This window comes from Crinia signifera, chromosome 4 (genome assembly GCF_055691185.1).
Source record: "Crinia signifera chromosome 4, ASM5569118v1, whole genome shotgun sequence".
In the NCBI taxonomy this organism is placed as follows: Eukaryota; Metazoa; Chordata; class Amphibia; order Anura; family Myobatrachidae; genus Crinia; species Crinia signifera.
Genome location: NC_139220.1, coordinates 32,910,970 through 32,924,619, shown reverse-complemented (window position 1 = coordinate 32,924,619; position 13,650 = coordinate 32,910,970). Strand labels below are relative to the sequence as shown.

At 49.2% G+C, this 13,650-nt stretch overlaps 1 protein-coding gene across 1 annotated transcript in view; it reads right to left on the bottom strand.

Moving 5' to 3' along the window:
• Window positions 1–13,650, bottom strand: part of ARAP3 (ArfGAP with RhoGAP domain, ankyrin repeat and PH domain 3) — a 123,546-nt gene that overhangs the window by 34,948 nt on the left and 74,948 nt on the right. The window contains 7 exon segments of the mRNA XM_083181502.1: window positions 1,703–1,866; window positions 2,576–2,639; window positions 3,310–3,508; window positions 3,598–3,700; window positions 9,741–9,822; window positions 9,825–9,891; window positions 11,708–11,841. Of these exon segments, the coding sequence (XP_083037628.1) occupies window positions 1,703–1,866; window positions 2,576–2,639; window positions 3,310–3,508; window positions 3,598–3,700; window positions 9,741–9,822; window positions 9,825–9,891; window positions 11,708–11,841 (813 nt within the window).

The window sequence follows — 13,650 nt, the reverse complement described above, 5'->3', positions numbered from 1 at the left end:
AGAGCATGTAAATCAGGGCAGACAGGTTAATCCCTGGCAGAGAATGTTAACCCCTGGCAGAGCATGTTAACCCCTTAATATGCAATGAGCATTACGGTGTGTGGCATAACGTGTAATGAGCATTATGGCATGTGGTATAATATGTAATGGGTGTGTGACATGTGTAAGGCATTACAGTGTAAATTGTTGTACGTGTATCCACCTTGGAAGCAGTGGCGTAAAAACGGGTCCGTAGAGTGTGCGGGAGCTCTGTCCGTGGGGGCCCCAGGAAGTTGTTGTACCGGGGCCCAGGATTTCTCTTGGCGGCCCTGGGTGGATGCACTCCTTTTTGAGAATTTAGATAACGATTGTACTTTTAAGAAATTTTTACTTAAAAGTAATGGGAGCTCCTTTTATCTTTATTACATATGCATTGGATACGGAGACACCCATACAGTAGTGAAATGAGGGGTTAAAAAGGGGTAACATAAACATACATACACGTATGGTGATAAAAGAAGAAACTTGAAGAAGCGCCTAATGCGAAACACGTGTCCTGTCCACCTGTAGCGCTAGAGAGCAGACTGTTTGGTGTTAGTTAGTGCAGGAAATTTATTGTCCATATGTATAGTACTTGCAACTTACTAGGCTGATCTCCTTGCTGAGTGGGCACAAGCATATGTCTTGTTAAATGGAGAGTCTCATTCAGTAAAGAGACATTACAGCACACTGATGATACAATCTGTATAACATCAGGATCAGTGCCAGTAAATATCATACTGCTATATTCAGGTCTGTCCAGCAGATGTCACTGCTGCACCACATCTTATATCATAGCAAACTGACGATACAACCTGCAATATATCAGGATCAGTGCTAGTAAATAGCATACTGCTATATATAGATCTGTCCAGCAGATGTCACTGCTGCGCTACGTCCTCTGATATAGAGACACTGATGCAGCACACTGCTGAGACAACCTGCATAATATCAGGATCAGTGTTGATCATTATTATACTGCTATATACAGATCTGTCCAGCAGATATCACTGCTGTACCACGTCTTCTGATACAAAGACATCTTAAGAGTGCATTATATCTTAAATCTCCAGGCATACAGCCAGATTGGAGATAAGCACTACCACACCCAGCTGCCTCTACCTACATTTTAAATCTTTCAATCACATTTTTCTCTTGCTATTATCACCATACGTGTATGTATGTTTATGTTACCCCTTTTTAACCCCTCATTTCGCTACTGTATGGGTGTCTCCGTATCCAATGCATGTGTAATAAAGATAAAAGGAGTCCCCATTACTTTTAAGTAAAAATTTATTAAAAGTACAATCGTTATCTAAATTCTCAAAAAGGAGTGCATCCACCATAAACTCTTTTCCTCTTGTCCTTTTCTTGTCTAGTACGTTTAGGATAGCACCCCCCACTGGGTTGAACGAATACTCAGTGGAGTACTGCCCACCAATTCAGGGCATAAATGTAAATGTGTGTGCAGAATTTAAAAAAAAAAAACCCTTTTGTTCCCACCTGCAGTGGAGCATGGTTTTGACTTTGTACCTCTACAATATAGCCAATCCTGCCATAATCTCTACATAATTGTGTCCTCATCAGGAACATTACATAATGTGCGATTTGCATGCAGAAAAAGTGTCCTGCAGTTTTTTGGTACAATATTTTGCATTTAACATGTGTTCAATAAAAGACTCACCGTATTGGGTAAGGAAAGCAATGCAGCTGTCCACAATGATGGGAATGTCATTTCTACTAAGCTGTTGGTCACGTAACATGTTTCCCCCGCTGCAGGCTGCCGCCTGGATGTCCGTACTCCATGCCAAAAAATCGGCACGTGTAAACCCTTGCAGGTACAGCGTCCTTTAGGAATGAGAATCACAGCATCATTACGCTGCACAGGGCGGAAACACAAGCCCCAGTGCCCAATAGGAGGATGTTCTGTAGGTGATGGGCGCAGCAAGGATATAGCACCACCCAGTGGCCAGCATGGGTCATGACTATAAATTAGGCAAAGTTCAAGGCCAACATAACCAGTACAAGTGCCCAGTTGGAGTAAAAGGTAAACATACAGTAGCCCTGGATACATGAATCTACAGGGCATATGCCATACAGGACAGGATAGACTGCTTTGCAAATTTTGTTCCTTATATAAAACCTTTAGATATCATAGAGGAAATGTTGTTTATGTTACTGCTGCAAACTAAAGTAGCCTGTTTGTGTGGGATGTGTAACACATTGGATTTAAACTGTGATCTGCTCTTCCACACAATGACCACTAGGTGGCAGATACGTCCTATGTGTGCTCATCCAACTAATCTTTTTAAATGTGATATCCTGGCTGTCAAATCAAACCAGAAGTGAGAGCGCACTGTATTGATCTTTCAATTATTTAATTGATATAATTCTCAATTTGTTTTTTTTCTTTGTCGGTAATTGATTTATAAAGAGCAGGATATTAATTAATTGATGCTGTGATAATGTGAACAATTTATATCTTTAAATTTATAATAGTATTTTCATTGCGCCTAATATTCTTTTTGTGGTATATACTGTATGTAAAATAACTCACCGCCCTTTTTCGACGAGTATTAATATATCTTTCTTTTCTGAATTCTCTGTACTTGGCGATACAGCTTGGTGAAAAACAAATATAAAACAAGAATCAATATTGACAGAAAACATATTTCAGTATAGTTTCCAGTGGCAGCTTTTACCTAAGGGCTGCAGCCCCCCAGGTAAATTCTGCTCTGCTCTGGCTTCACTGTGACTGGCAGTGACTTCCTATTGGAAGTCCAACCTGCCAGTCACCCAAGACAGTCCTATTGGGAGGTGTTCCCTCCCCCCTGAGACGCATTTACATGGGCTGCTGAGCAGTACGAGGACAATACTGTGCATGCGCTGGACCCGGGACCCTGAATATGCCTCTTGGGACTGCTGCAAAAGCAGTCCATAGAGGCTGAGGGCCAACACATGTGCAGTACTGGAGAAAGTACTGCGCATGCGGCATCCCCGCAGCGGAGACCGGCAGCTAGGACCGGGATTAGCAGCAGCGGAGACCACGAGCACATCGGTGGTCATACCACGAGGCTCATAGGGAAGCATATGCGAGGTGGCTGATGAATTGGTGAACACAGATGTTGGGCAAAAATATCCTGGCCCACTAACTGCGACAAGTGACCTCATTTGGTGAGTCACTAACACTAAGGTTTAAAGTCCAGGGCCCCCAAGTCAGCACAGACCAACCTCCCCAAAGTATCACACTAGTCCCCTTTCAGACACCCTCTCCCCTCCCCGATAACTCACTTAGCTCTTGGAGACTGCGCAGATTGACGGTGTCCTCGGCTGCACCTGGCTCCTCGGGGCAGATGAAAAGGTGACATTTCTGCAGCAGGAAGAAACCTTCCATCCACTGATCAGGGTTCAGCATGGCTTTGTAGCGCATCTTCCCCACGCGCTGGAATTCGTACCCCAAAAGGCAGTGACAACTGATCGGGGTGAACCACTGCAAGGGGATGAGCATTATCTGTCAGGGGTCCAGCGCAGAATTCCCAAGCATAGACCTCAATTATTTCTAAAGTAAACCCCCCTCACCTTCCCGATGGCGCTGGTCCAGGTGTGGAGCGTTTCAGGAGCGTCGGTTCCAAACTGGTGCACTCTTTCTGAAGCTAGGACAATCTCGAAGGTGAAGCGGAACCTAACACACAGGACACATTTACATTATCATGTTCCAGTCACCTTGCTTGGAAATATTATGTGCTTATTGGCACATTGGCCCTTATTCAGATCTGATTGCAGTACACATTTGTTTGGAAAATGGTCAAAACCATGTGCACTGCAGGTGGGGCAGATGCAACATGTGCAGAGAGAGTTCAATTTTGGTGGGGTGTGTTGAAACTGAAATCTAAATTGCAGTGTAAAAATAATGCTAACTCTCTCTGCACATGTTACATCTGCCCCACCTGCAGTGCACATGGTGTTGCCCATTTTCCACACAAGTTTGTACTGCGATCAGATCTGAATAAAAGCCATTGTGTTGGTTATTGGGGACCTTTAAAAAGCTTGAAATTGATCCACGATGGTCACATCCCACTGTGGCAGACAACGTTAAATAATATTAACAAACCACACACACTGGGTGCTATAGAACAGTTATACTGCACACCTGGGCAATATGAAGTTCTGGAGGTGCTGCACTGGCGCACCTGACCAAGTCCTATCCCCTGATAAGGCAACCTGACAAAGGATCTATATTATGGCTTCATATGGATCAGGCACCCATGATGTAGAAACCAGACTGCTGGCATCTGTCTACTTGAGTCAATATATACGCTGCTAGCTTAAAAGGTCAACCTGGAAGTTGGTAGGGGATGGGTAAAGGATCCTCACAGTCAGAATGCAAACAGTCAGAACACTGACAACAGCATCCAGTAATTACTGTAACCCTTACCCCCCCACCTAATCACCTCCTCCCACGCCATAACTCTAACCTCTCCCTTAAGCAGCCTAACTTAACCTCCCGCAGCCTAACCCTAAACTTCCCCTCCTGCAGCCTAACCCTAACCTCCCCTCCCGCAGCCTAACCCTAACCTCCCCTCCCGCAGCCTAACCCTAACCTTCCCTCCTGCAGCCTAACCCTAACCTCCCCTCCTGCAGCCTAACCCTAACCTCCCCTCCCGCAGCCTAACCCCCCTCCCACAGCCTAACCCTAACCTCCCCTCCCGCAGCCTAACCCTAACCTTCCCTCCTGCAGCCTAACCCTAACCTCCCCTCCTACAGCCTAACCCTAACCTCCCCTCCCGCAGCCTAACCCTAACCTTCCCTCCCGCAGCCTAACCCTAACCTCCCCTCCTGCAGCCTAACCCTAACCTCCCCTCCTGCAGCCTAACCCTAACCTCCCCTCCCGCAGCCTAACCCTAACCTCCCCTCCCGCAGCCTAACCCTAACCTCCCCTCCCGCAGCCTAACCCTAACCTTCCCTCCCGCAGCCTAACCCTAACCTCCCCTCCCGCAGCCTAACCCTAACCTTCCCTCCCGCAGCCTAACCCTAACCTCCCCTCCTGCAGCCTAACCCTAACCTCCCCTCCTGCAGCCTAACTCTAACCTCCCCTCCTGCAGCCTAACCCTAACCTCCCCTCCCGCAGCCTAACCCTAACCTCCCCTCCCGCAGCCTAACCCTAACCTCCCCTCCCGCAGCCTAACCCTAACCTTCCCTCCTGCAGCCTAACCCTAACCTCCCCTCCCGCAGCCTAACCCTAACCTTCCCTCCCGCAGCCTAACCCTAACCTCCCCTCCTGCAGCCTAACCCTAACCTCCCCTCCTGCAGCCTAACCCTAACCTCCCCCTCCTTCATCCTAACAATAACCTCCCCTCCTGCAGCCTAACCCTAACCTCCCCTCCTGCAGCCTAACCCTAACCTCCTGCAGCCTAACCCTAACCTCCCCTCCTGTAGCCTAACCCTAACCTCCCCTCCTGCAGCCTAACCCTAACCTCCCCTCCTGCAGCCTAACCCTAACCTCCCCCTCCTTCATCCTAACAATAACCTCCCCTCCTGCAGCTAACCCTAACCTCCCCTCCTGCAGCCTAACCCTAACCTCCTGCAGCCTAACCCTAACCTTCCCTCCCGCAGCCTAACCCTAACCTCCCCTCCTGCAGCCTAACCCTAACCTCCCCTCCTGCAGCCTAACCCTAACCTCCCCCTCCTTCATCCTAACAATAACCTCCCCTCCTGCAGCCAAACCCTAACCTCCCCTCCTGCAGCCTAACCCTAACCTCCTGCAGCCTAACCCTAACCTCCCCTCCAGTAGCCTAACACTAACCTCCCCTCCTGTGGCCTAACCCTAACCTCCCCTCCTGCAGCCTAACCCTAACCTTCCCCCCCACATTCTAACCCCCCTCCCACAGCCTAACCCTAACCTTCCCTCTCGCATCCTAACCCTAACCTCCCCTCCTGCAGACTAACCCTAACCTATCCCCCTGCAGCTAACCCTAACCCTCCTCCCCTCCTGCAGCCTAACCCTAACCTTCCCTCCTGCAGCCTAACCCTAACCTTCCCTCCCGCATCCTAACCCTAACCTTCCCTCCCGCATCCTAACCCTAACCTTCCCTCCCGCATCCTAACCCTAACCTCCCCCCCTGCAGCTTAACCCTAACCTCCCTCCTGCAGCCTAACCCTTACCTTCCCTCCCGCATCCTAACCCAAACCTCCCCTCCTGCAGCCTAACCCTAACCTCCCCCTCCTTCATCCTAACCCTAACCTCCCCCTCCTGCAGCCTAACCCTAACCTTCCCTCCCGCAGCCTAACCCTAACCTCCCCTCCTGCAGCCTAACCCTAACCTTCCCCCCCACATTCTAACCCCCTCCCACAGCCTAACCCTAACCTCCCCTCCCGCAGCCTAACCCTAACCTCCCCTCCCGCAGCCTAACCCTAACCTTCCTCCTGCAGCCTAACCCTAACCTCCCCTCCCGCAGCCTAACCCTAACCTTCCCTCCCGCAGCCTAACCCTAACCTCCCCTCCTGCAGCCTAACCCTAACCTCCCCTCCTGCAGCCTAACCCCTAACCTCCCCCTCCTTCATCCTAACAATAACCTCCCTCCTGCAGCCTAACCTAACCTCCCCTCCTGCAGCCTAACCCTAACCTCCTGCAGCCTAACCCTAACCTCCCCTCCTGTAGCCTAACCCTAACCTCCCCTCCTGCAGCCTAACCCTAACCTCCCCTCCTGCAGCCTAACCCTAACCTCCCCCTCCTTCATCCTAACAATAACCTCCCCTCCTGCAGCCTAACCCTAACCTCCCCTCCTGCAGCCTAACCCTAACCTCCTGCAGCCTAACCCTAACCTTCCCTCCCGCAGCCTAACCCTAACCTCCCCTCCTGCAGCCTAACCCTAACCTCCCCTCCTGCAGCCTAACCCTAACCTCCCCCTCCTTCATCCTAACAATAACCTCCCCTCCCTGCAGCCTAACCCTAACCTCCCCTCCTGCAGCCTAACCCTAACCTCCTGCAGCCTAACCCTAACCTCCCTCCAGTAGCCTAACACTAACCTCCCCTCCTGTGGCCTAACCCTAACTCCCCTCCTGCAGCCTAACCCTAACCTTCCCCCCCACATTCTAACCCCCCTCCCACAGCCTAACCCTAACCTTCCCTCTCGCATCCTAACCTAACCTCCCCTCCTGCAGACTAACCCTAACCTATCCCCCTGCAGCCTAACCCTAACCTCCCCCTCCTGCAGCCTAACCCTAACCTTCCCTCCTGCAGCCTAAACCCTAACCTTCCCTCCCGCATCCTAACCCTAACCTTCCCTCCCGCATCCTAACCCTAACCTTCCCTCCCGCATCCTAACCCTAACCTCCCCCCTGCAGCTTAACCTAACCTCCCCTCCTGCAGCCTAACCCTTACCTTCCTCCCGCATCCTAACCCAAACCTCCCCTCCTGCAGCCTAACCCTAACCTCCCCCTCCTTCATCCTAACCCTAACCTCCCCCTCCTGCAGCCTAACCCTAACCTTCCCTCCCGCAGCCTAACCCTAACCTCCCCTCCTGCAGCCTAACCCTAACCTTCCCCCCCACATTCTACCCCCCTCCCACAGCCTAACCCTAACCTTCCCTCCCCCAGCCTAACCCTAACCTCCCCCCTCCTGCATCCTAACCCTAACCTCCCCCTCCTGCAGCCTAACCCTAACCTTCCCTCCTGCAGCCTAACCCCTAACCTTCCCTCCCGCATCCTAACCCTAACCTTCCCTCCCGCATCCTAACCCTAACCTTCCCTCCTGCAGCCTAACCCTAACCTCCCCTCCTGCAGCCTAACCCTAACCTCCCCTTCCTGCAGCCCTAACCCTAACCTTCCCTCCCGCAGCCCTAACCCTAATCTTCCCTCCTGCAGCCTAACCCTAACCTTCCCTCCCGCATCCTAACCCTAACCTTCCCTCCCCGCAGCCTAACCCTAACCTCCCCTCCTGCAGCCTAACCCTAACCTCCCCCTCCTGCAGCCTAACCCTAACCTTCCCTCCAGCAGCCTAACCCTAACCTCCCCTCCTGCAGCCTAACCCTAACCTTCCCTCCCGCAGCCTAACCCTAACCTCCCCTCCTGCAGCCTAACCCTAACCTTCCCTCCCACATCCTAACCCTATCTTTCCCTCACACAGCTAACCCTAGCCTCCCCCTCACGCAGCCTAACCTCCCCTCCTGCAGCCTAACCCTAACCTTCCCTCCCACAGCCTATCCCTAACCTCCCCTCCCCGCAGCTAACCCTAACCTTCCCTCCTGCAGCCTAACCCTAACCTCCCCTCCTGCAGCCTAACCCTAACCTCCCCTCCCGCAGCCTAACCTTCCCTCCCGCAGCCTAACCCTATCTTTCCCTCACACAGCCTAAACCCTAACCTCACGCAGCCTTACCTCCCCTCCTGCAGCCTAACCCTAACCTTCCCTCCACAGCCTAACCCTAACCTCCCCTCCCGCAGCCTAACCCTAACCTTCCCTCCTGCAGCATAACCCTAACCTCCCCTCTGCAGCCTAACCCTAACCTCCCCTCCCGCAGCCTAACCTTCCCTCCCGCAGCCTAACCCTAACCTCCCTCCTGCAGCCTAACCCTAACCTCCCCTCCTGCAGCTAACCCCTAACCTTCCCTCCTGCAGCCTAACCCTAACCTTCCCTCCTGCAGCCTAACATTCTTCCTTAACCTTCCCTCCCGCAGCCTAACCTTCCCTCCCGCAGCCTAACCCTAACCTTCCCTCCCGCCAGCCTAACCCTAACCTCCCCTCCTGCAGCCTAACCCTAACCTCCCCTCCTGCAGCCTAACCCTAACCTCCCCTCCCACACCCTAACCTCCTCTCCCGCAGCCTAACCCTATACACTATGCGATTTTTGTCCAATTTCACCCGATTCCAACAGATTGGGCCAAAAAAATCAGGGTGAAATCGTCCAAAATAGCATATGACTTTATTCAGAGAAAGAAAAGAAATGTCTCTACGTGGTGCACCTGTGACATTTCCGATGCGTGGTCTCGTGCGCATTGGATCCAAGCTGGAGATCATATATTCTGAATGTATAAGACCACCGGGTCGGACAGGGAACGGGGATCGCATGCAATCCTGTCCCCCGGGAAGGTCCCAGGCAGCTCAAGGCTGATTGGATGCGACATCTTCTAATTAATAACCAGCACAGTATATGTTACAAACAAAATCCATAACAATAATAAATATGTGCCACCTTCAGGCTATGAGGAGGTACTGCATGTAGTGAAGAGCTACAAAGGTTCCCAAAGTCAGTCCTCAAGACACCGTAACCTACTGCCTAGGGGCTGAAAATCCATGCACCAGCCCTGACCCTAACAGTCCAGGATGTAAGGATGTCTGTGAGTACAGGTGACTTATTTAGTACTTCAGTTTGATTTAACCGTCCATGTTCAACAATGGATATCTTCAAAACCTTGTCTATTATGGTGTCCTGAGGACCGAGTTTGGGAACCACCGGATTAAACACTTACAAATGGGGAAGTTTTTTATGCTGGTCAGATTTCCTGTAATGACTGACATTCCCCATTTCATTCTCTACAGCAGTGGTGTCAAACTCATGGCCCGCAGGTGTTGTGGAACTACACGTCCCAGCATACTCTGCCAGTTTTAGAAATCCATTATATAAAATCTGTGGCATGGCTTGCTGGGATGTGTAGTTCCACAACAGCTGGAGGGCCATGAGTTTAACAACACTGCTCTACAGGCTAAGTTTGACCCTGGCTCGTACCTTTCCACAGGGGCCGGGCTGTTTAGGATGTCCACCTTATTTACTCCCATACACATGACTTCGGACGGCTCGATCTTTCCGATTGCTCAGTGCTTTTGTCATTCTCGTAGAAGATGAGGGACTTTTCCAGGACACACCAGTGTTTGTGGAACTCTGGACAAAGACCAAAAAAAGCTACACATTACTATCCTTTCCTCCTACGGCTCTGTAATCAGAGAGTATGTGACAGTGTGCCATCCTGGGTCACGATACAGCCACTGGCTGGGTCCCACAAAATTGGATTTTATTTGACTTTTTCCATTCATATTGTGGTGCTTTCCTCCTCACTTTGTAAACGTGGAAAACAATGGCCGCTCAGAGGCAGCCATTATCATCACGGACTATTAGTGCCAATACGTCCGGCCAACCTGTGGCTCTGCGGCTGTTGTGAAACTACAAGTCCCAGCAAAACCTGTCACAGTTTTGCTATTATGGAATGCTGAAACTGTGGCAGGGTATGCTGGGATGCGTAGTTTCACAGAAGCCAGAGAGACACTGGTTGCCTAGGCCTCTGCTATCTTGCCTGCAGAGATCACATTCCTAATCAGACTCTGGGACAGATGCACTAAGCTTCAAAAGTGTAAAATGGAGAGTGATAAACAACCAACCAACCAATCAGCTCCTGCCTGACATTTTTCAAACACAGTCTGTGACATGGCAGGTAGGATCTGATTGGCTGGCTGCTTATCACTCTCCATTTTATCCTTTTGAAGCTTAGTGCATCTGGCCCTCTAACTGGCTGGTAAAGTCCCATACACACCAGACGATACTGTATATCGTTAACAATATGAATGATAATGATATAGTTAATGATATATTGTTCATATTGTTTAGTGTATACACTCAATTAACTCCCCACACATAGTGACCCCTGTCATCTGTGCTGAATGCTCAATGTTGACTAACTAGATCGTCAATGATGTATGTTGAAAATGGAGGTTGGGTGACATCACTGGACAATATCGTTCAGTGTGTATGTAGTATATGATCCACCCCGGAGTTCTGCCGATAATATTGAATATATCAATCCCCGGGTGGGGTGTACCAAGCACTGGCGGTATATCCCTCCACCCATCGTGCCGATGTTCATATGTACGGACATATGCGATGAGCAATGCAAAGGGCAAATCTCCCGATCAGAGCTTCCCTTTGCTATCCCCTCCGCTGCCTGGACTTCTTAGTTACTTACAGAGACGTCCCTCTGCACATGCGTAGAGAAGATGGTGGCCGCAGGGCATGCTGGGAGGGATCTCACACAGCAGCGATGCGGGGAGGAGCCATAGGCTTCTACAGCTGGCATAACCCCCGCAGCGAAGCCCCGCCAGGAGGGGCTTTAGTGCATTTGAAAAATGCTGTAAAAACGCAGAAAACTGGGTTTTTACAGCATTTTTTTTTTGGAACATCCTTCCTCCGGAGCGAATCGTCCATTGTATGGGGCTTAAATTTAGCCCAATGTTCTCAAATCTGCTTGAGTTCCTGTAAGCCCTTAGTACAGCAAGTTTGAATCAAGAAAGCATAGGAATACTGTCCTATATAAATGTGTTCTCATACACGTATGCTTAACAAGACTATAATAGCAAATTAGCTGCAGGGGGTTTCATGCATCTCATTAGGTGAAGGTTCTGAGCAGAAGTCGCTTGGTGACACACCAGTTCACGGGCTAGATGCACTAAGCTTCAAAAGTGATCAAATGGAGAGTGATAAACAACCAGCCAATCAGCTCCTACCAGACATTTTTCAAACCCAGCCTGTAGCATGGCAGGCAGGAGCTGATTGGCTGGCTGTTTTATCACTCTCCATTTTATTACTTTTGACGTTTTGTGCATCTGGCCCCACATGCTTAATAATTCTGCTTGCTGCTCTCGTTTGTCATAGTCATTTTGCACTAACTGCAAACACATCATATTAAGTCACACAAAGAGCTTTACCATCTTTCATTTCCTAGCTGGGAAAGTCTTGCTCACGCTGGTAGCCTTGTTCAAATACCCAGAACGCACCACGGGCTGCATGATCTCATCGTACACTCTAGCTTGGTTCGAGTCGTCAGGGAAAAGGCCTTCTGCTGCAGAAGCACAGTATAATCATTGATGAGGTCATTCACATGAACAATATACAAATAGTATACAAGAACATGAATAAAATGAACGAAACGGGTCAAATTTATTGAGTTTTATCTTTGTAAGTTATAAGTTAATAACAGAAAATCATAAAACCATGTTAATCAATAGCAAGTGAAATTAAAGTTTTCCACTGTCACATTTTATCCTTTTACCAGCAAACATCATAATGCGCGGGATGCTGGCCAGGTACTGTAAGCTGCAAGCGGAACGCATGTGTTTTTTTAAGGGGGCAATCACTTACAAGGCATGGTTTAGCTTTGTACTGTAGGTGATTGCCCTTCTCAAAAAAAACATTTGTGTCTGGAAGTCTCTTCCACAGCTGTGACAGAGAAAGGCCGGAATTTGCACAACAGCCATCGGCCCTTTGTACCAACTCCTTTGTGACAAAAATAGCTAATCCTTAATATCAAGTAGACCAGGCATGTCCAAACTGTGGCCCTCTTGCTGTTGTAAAACTACACATCCCAGCATGCCTTGCCATTGTCTTAGCATTCCCAAATAGCAAAACTGTGGCAAGGCATGATGGGTATTGTAGTTTCACATAGTTTGGACATGCCTGAAGTAGACTATTTGCAAAACAAAGGGGCCCAGTAGCATACCCTGCAACATGACCCATTCCATTAGGTACAAAATGCTCTGCCGGTTACAGAGGATGGACTCTAGTACAGTCCAAAATTCAAAGGGGGGGGGGGTGTTACATCAACTGCCAGTGGAGTCCAGGACAGTGATGTTTGGTGTGGATCCCCTATTTGAATATTGGACTGTGCTGCAGCCTCACATCAGCAACTGACACTGGCAGGGAAGTCCAGAAACAGAGCATTTTGGGCCAGATTCTCTAAGCTTCAAAGTGATAAACTGGAAAGTGATAAACAGCCAGCCAATCAGCTCCTACCTGCCATGTCACAGACTGTTTTTGAAAAATGTCAGACAGGAGCTGATTGACTGGCTGTTTATCACTCTCCATTTGATCACTTTTGAAGCTTAGAGAATCTGGCCCTTTGTACCTAATGAAATGGGCCATGTTGGAGGGTATGCAGTAGGGTGTGGTCATCCTATCCTCTGACCCGATGGAAGCCGTGATCCTCCCACCGTATGTGCCAATCGGTGGGCATCGATGATCGACGATCCATCAGCAGATCGGGGGAAATGTAATGGTAAAAAGTCCTAGTATTGGGATTTTTACTTGTTTAATATAGCCAACCCCCCCCCCCAAAGCTCTGTCAGGGTATCGGCGGATTGCCCAAAACACTGCTGGTGTATGTACACTGTAAAATGCAAAATGGAGGAAAAAGTAACACAATGAGGGAAAAAGTAATAAAACAGGTAAAATTATACAGCACGATAATCGTGTCAGGTGCAAAAGGGTTAGAGGGGTGAGGACACGTGCGTACACACACATTATCCTGCACACCACTATCGGAGATGTGTACTATAGCATTGTAACAAGACACTAATCTGGGAATAAAGGCATGATATGGGAGGAGGAGCAGATATGACTGAGTTATCTGGTCACCTAGCGATTGTTTGAATTAACAATAGAGATGTGCAGGTTCTGATTTACTCTGATTTCAAAGCATGATCTTATTGGCTATCCCAAAACACATGACAGTTGTTGACAGTTGATAACCAATAAGATCCTGCTTTGAAATCAGAGTAAATCAGAGTAAATCAGAGGCTACACATCTCTAATTAACAATGCCAATGCTGAGAGAAAAGTGTAAATACAAAGACCCCAGTACACTGTTGTAGGA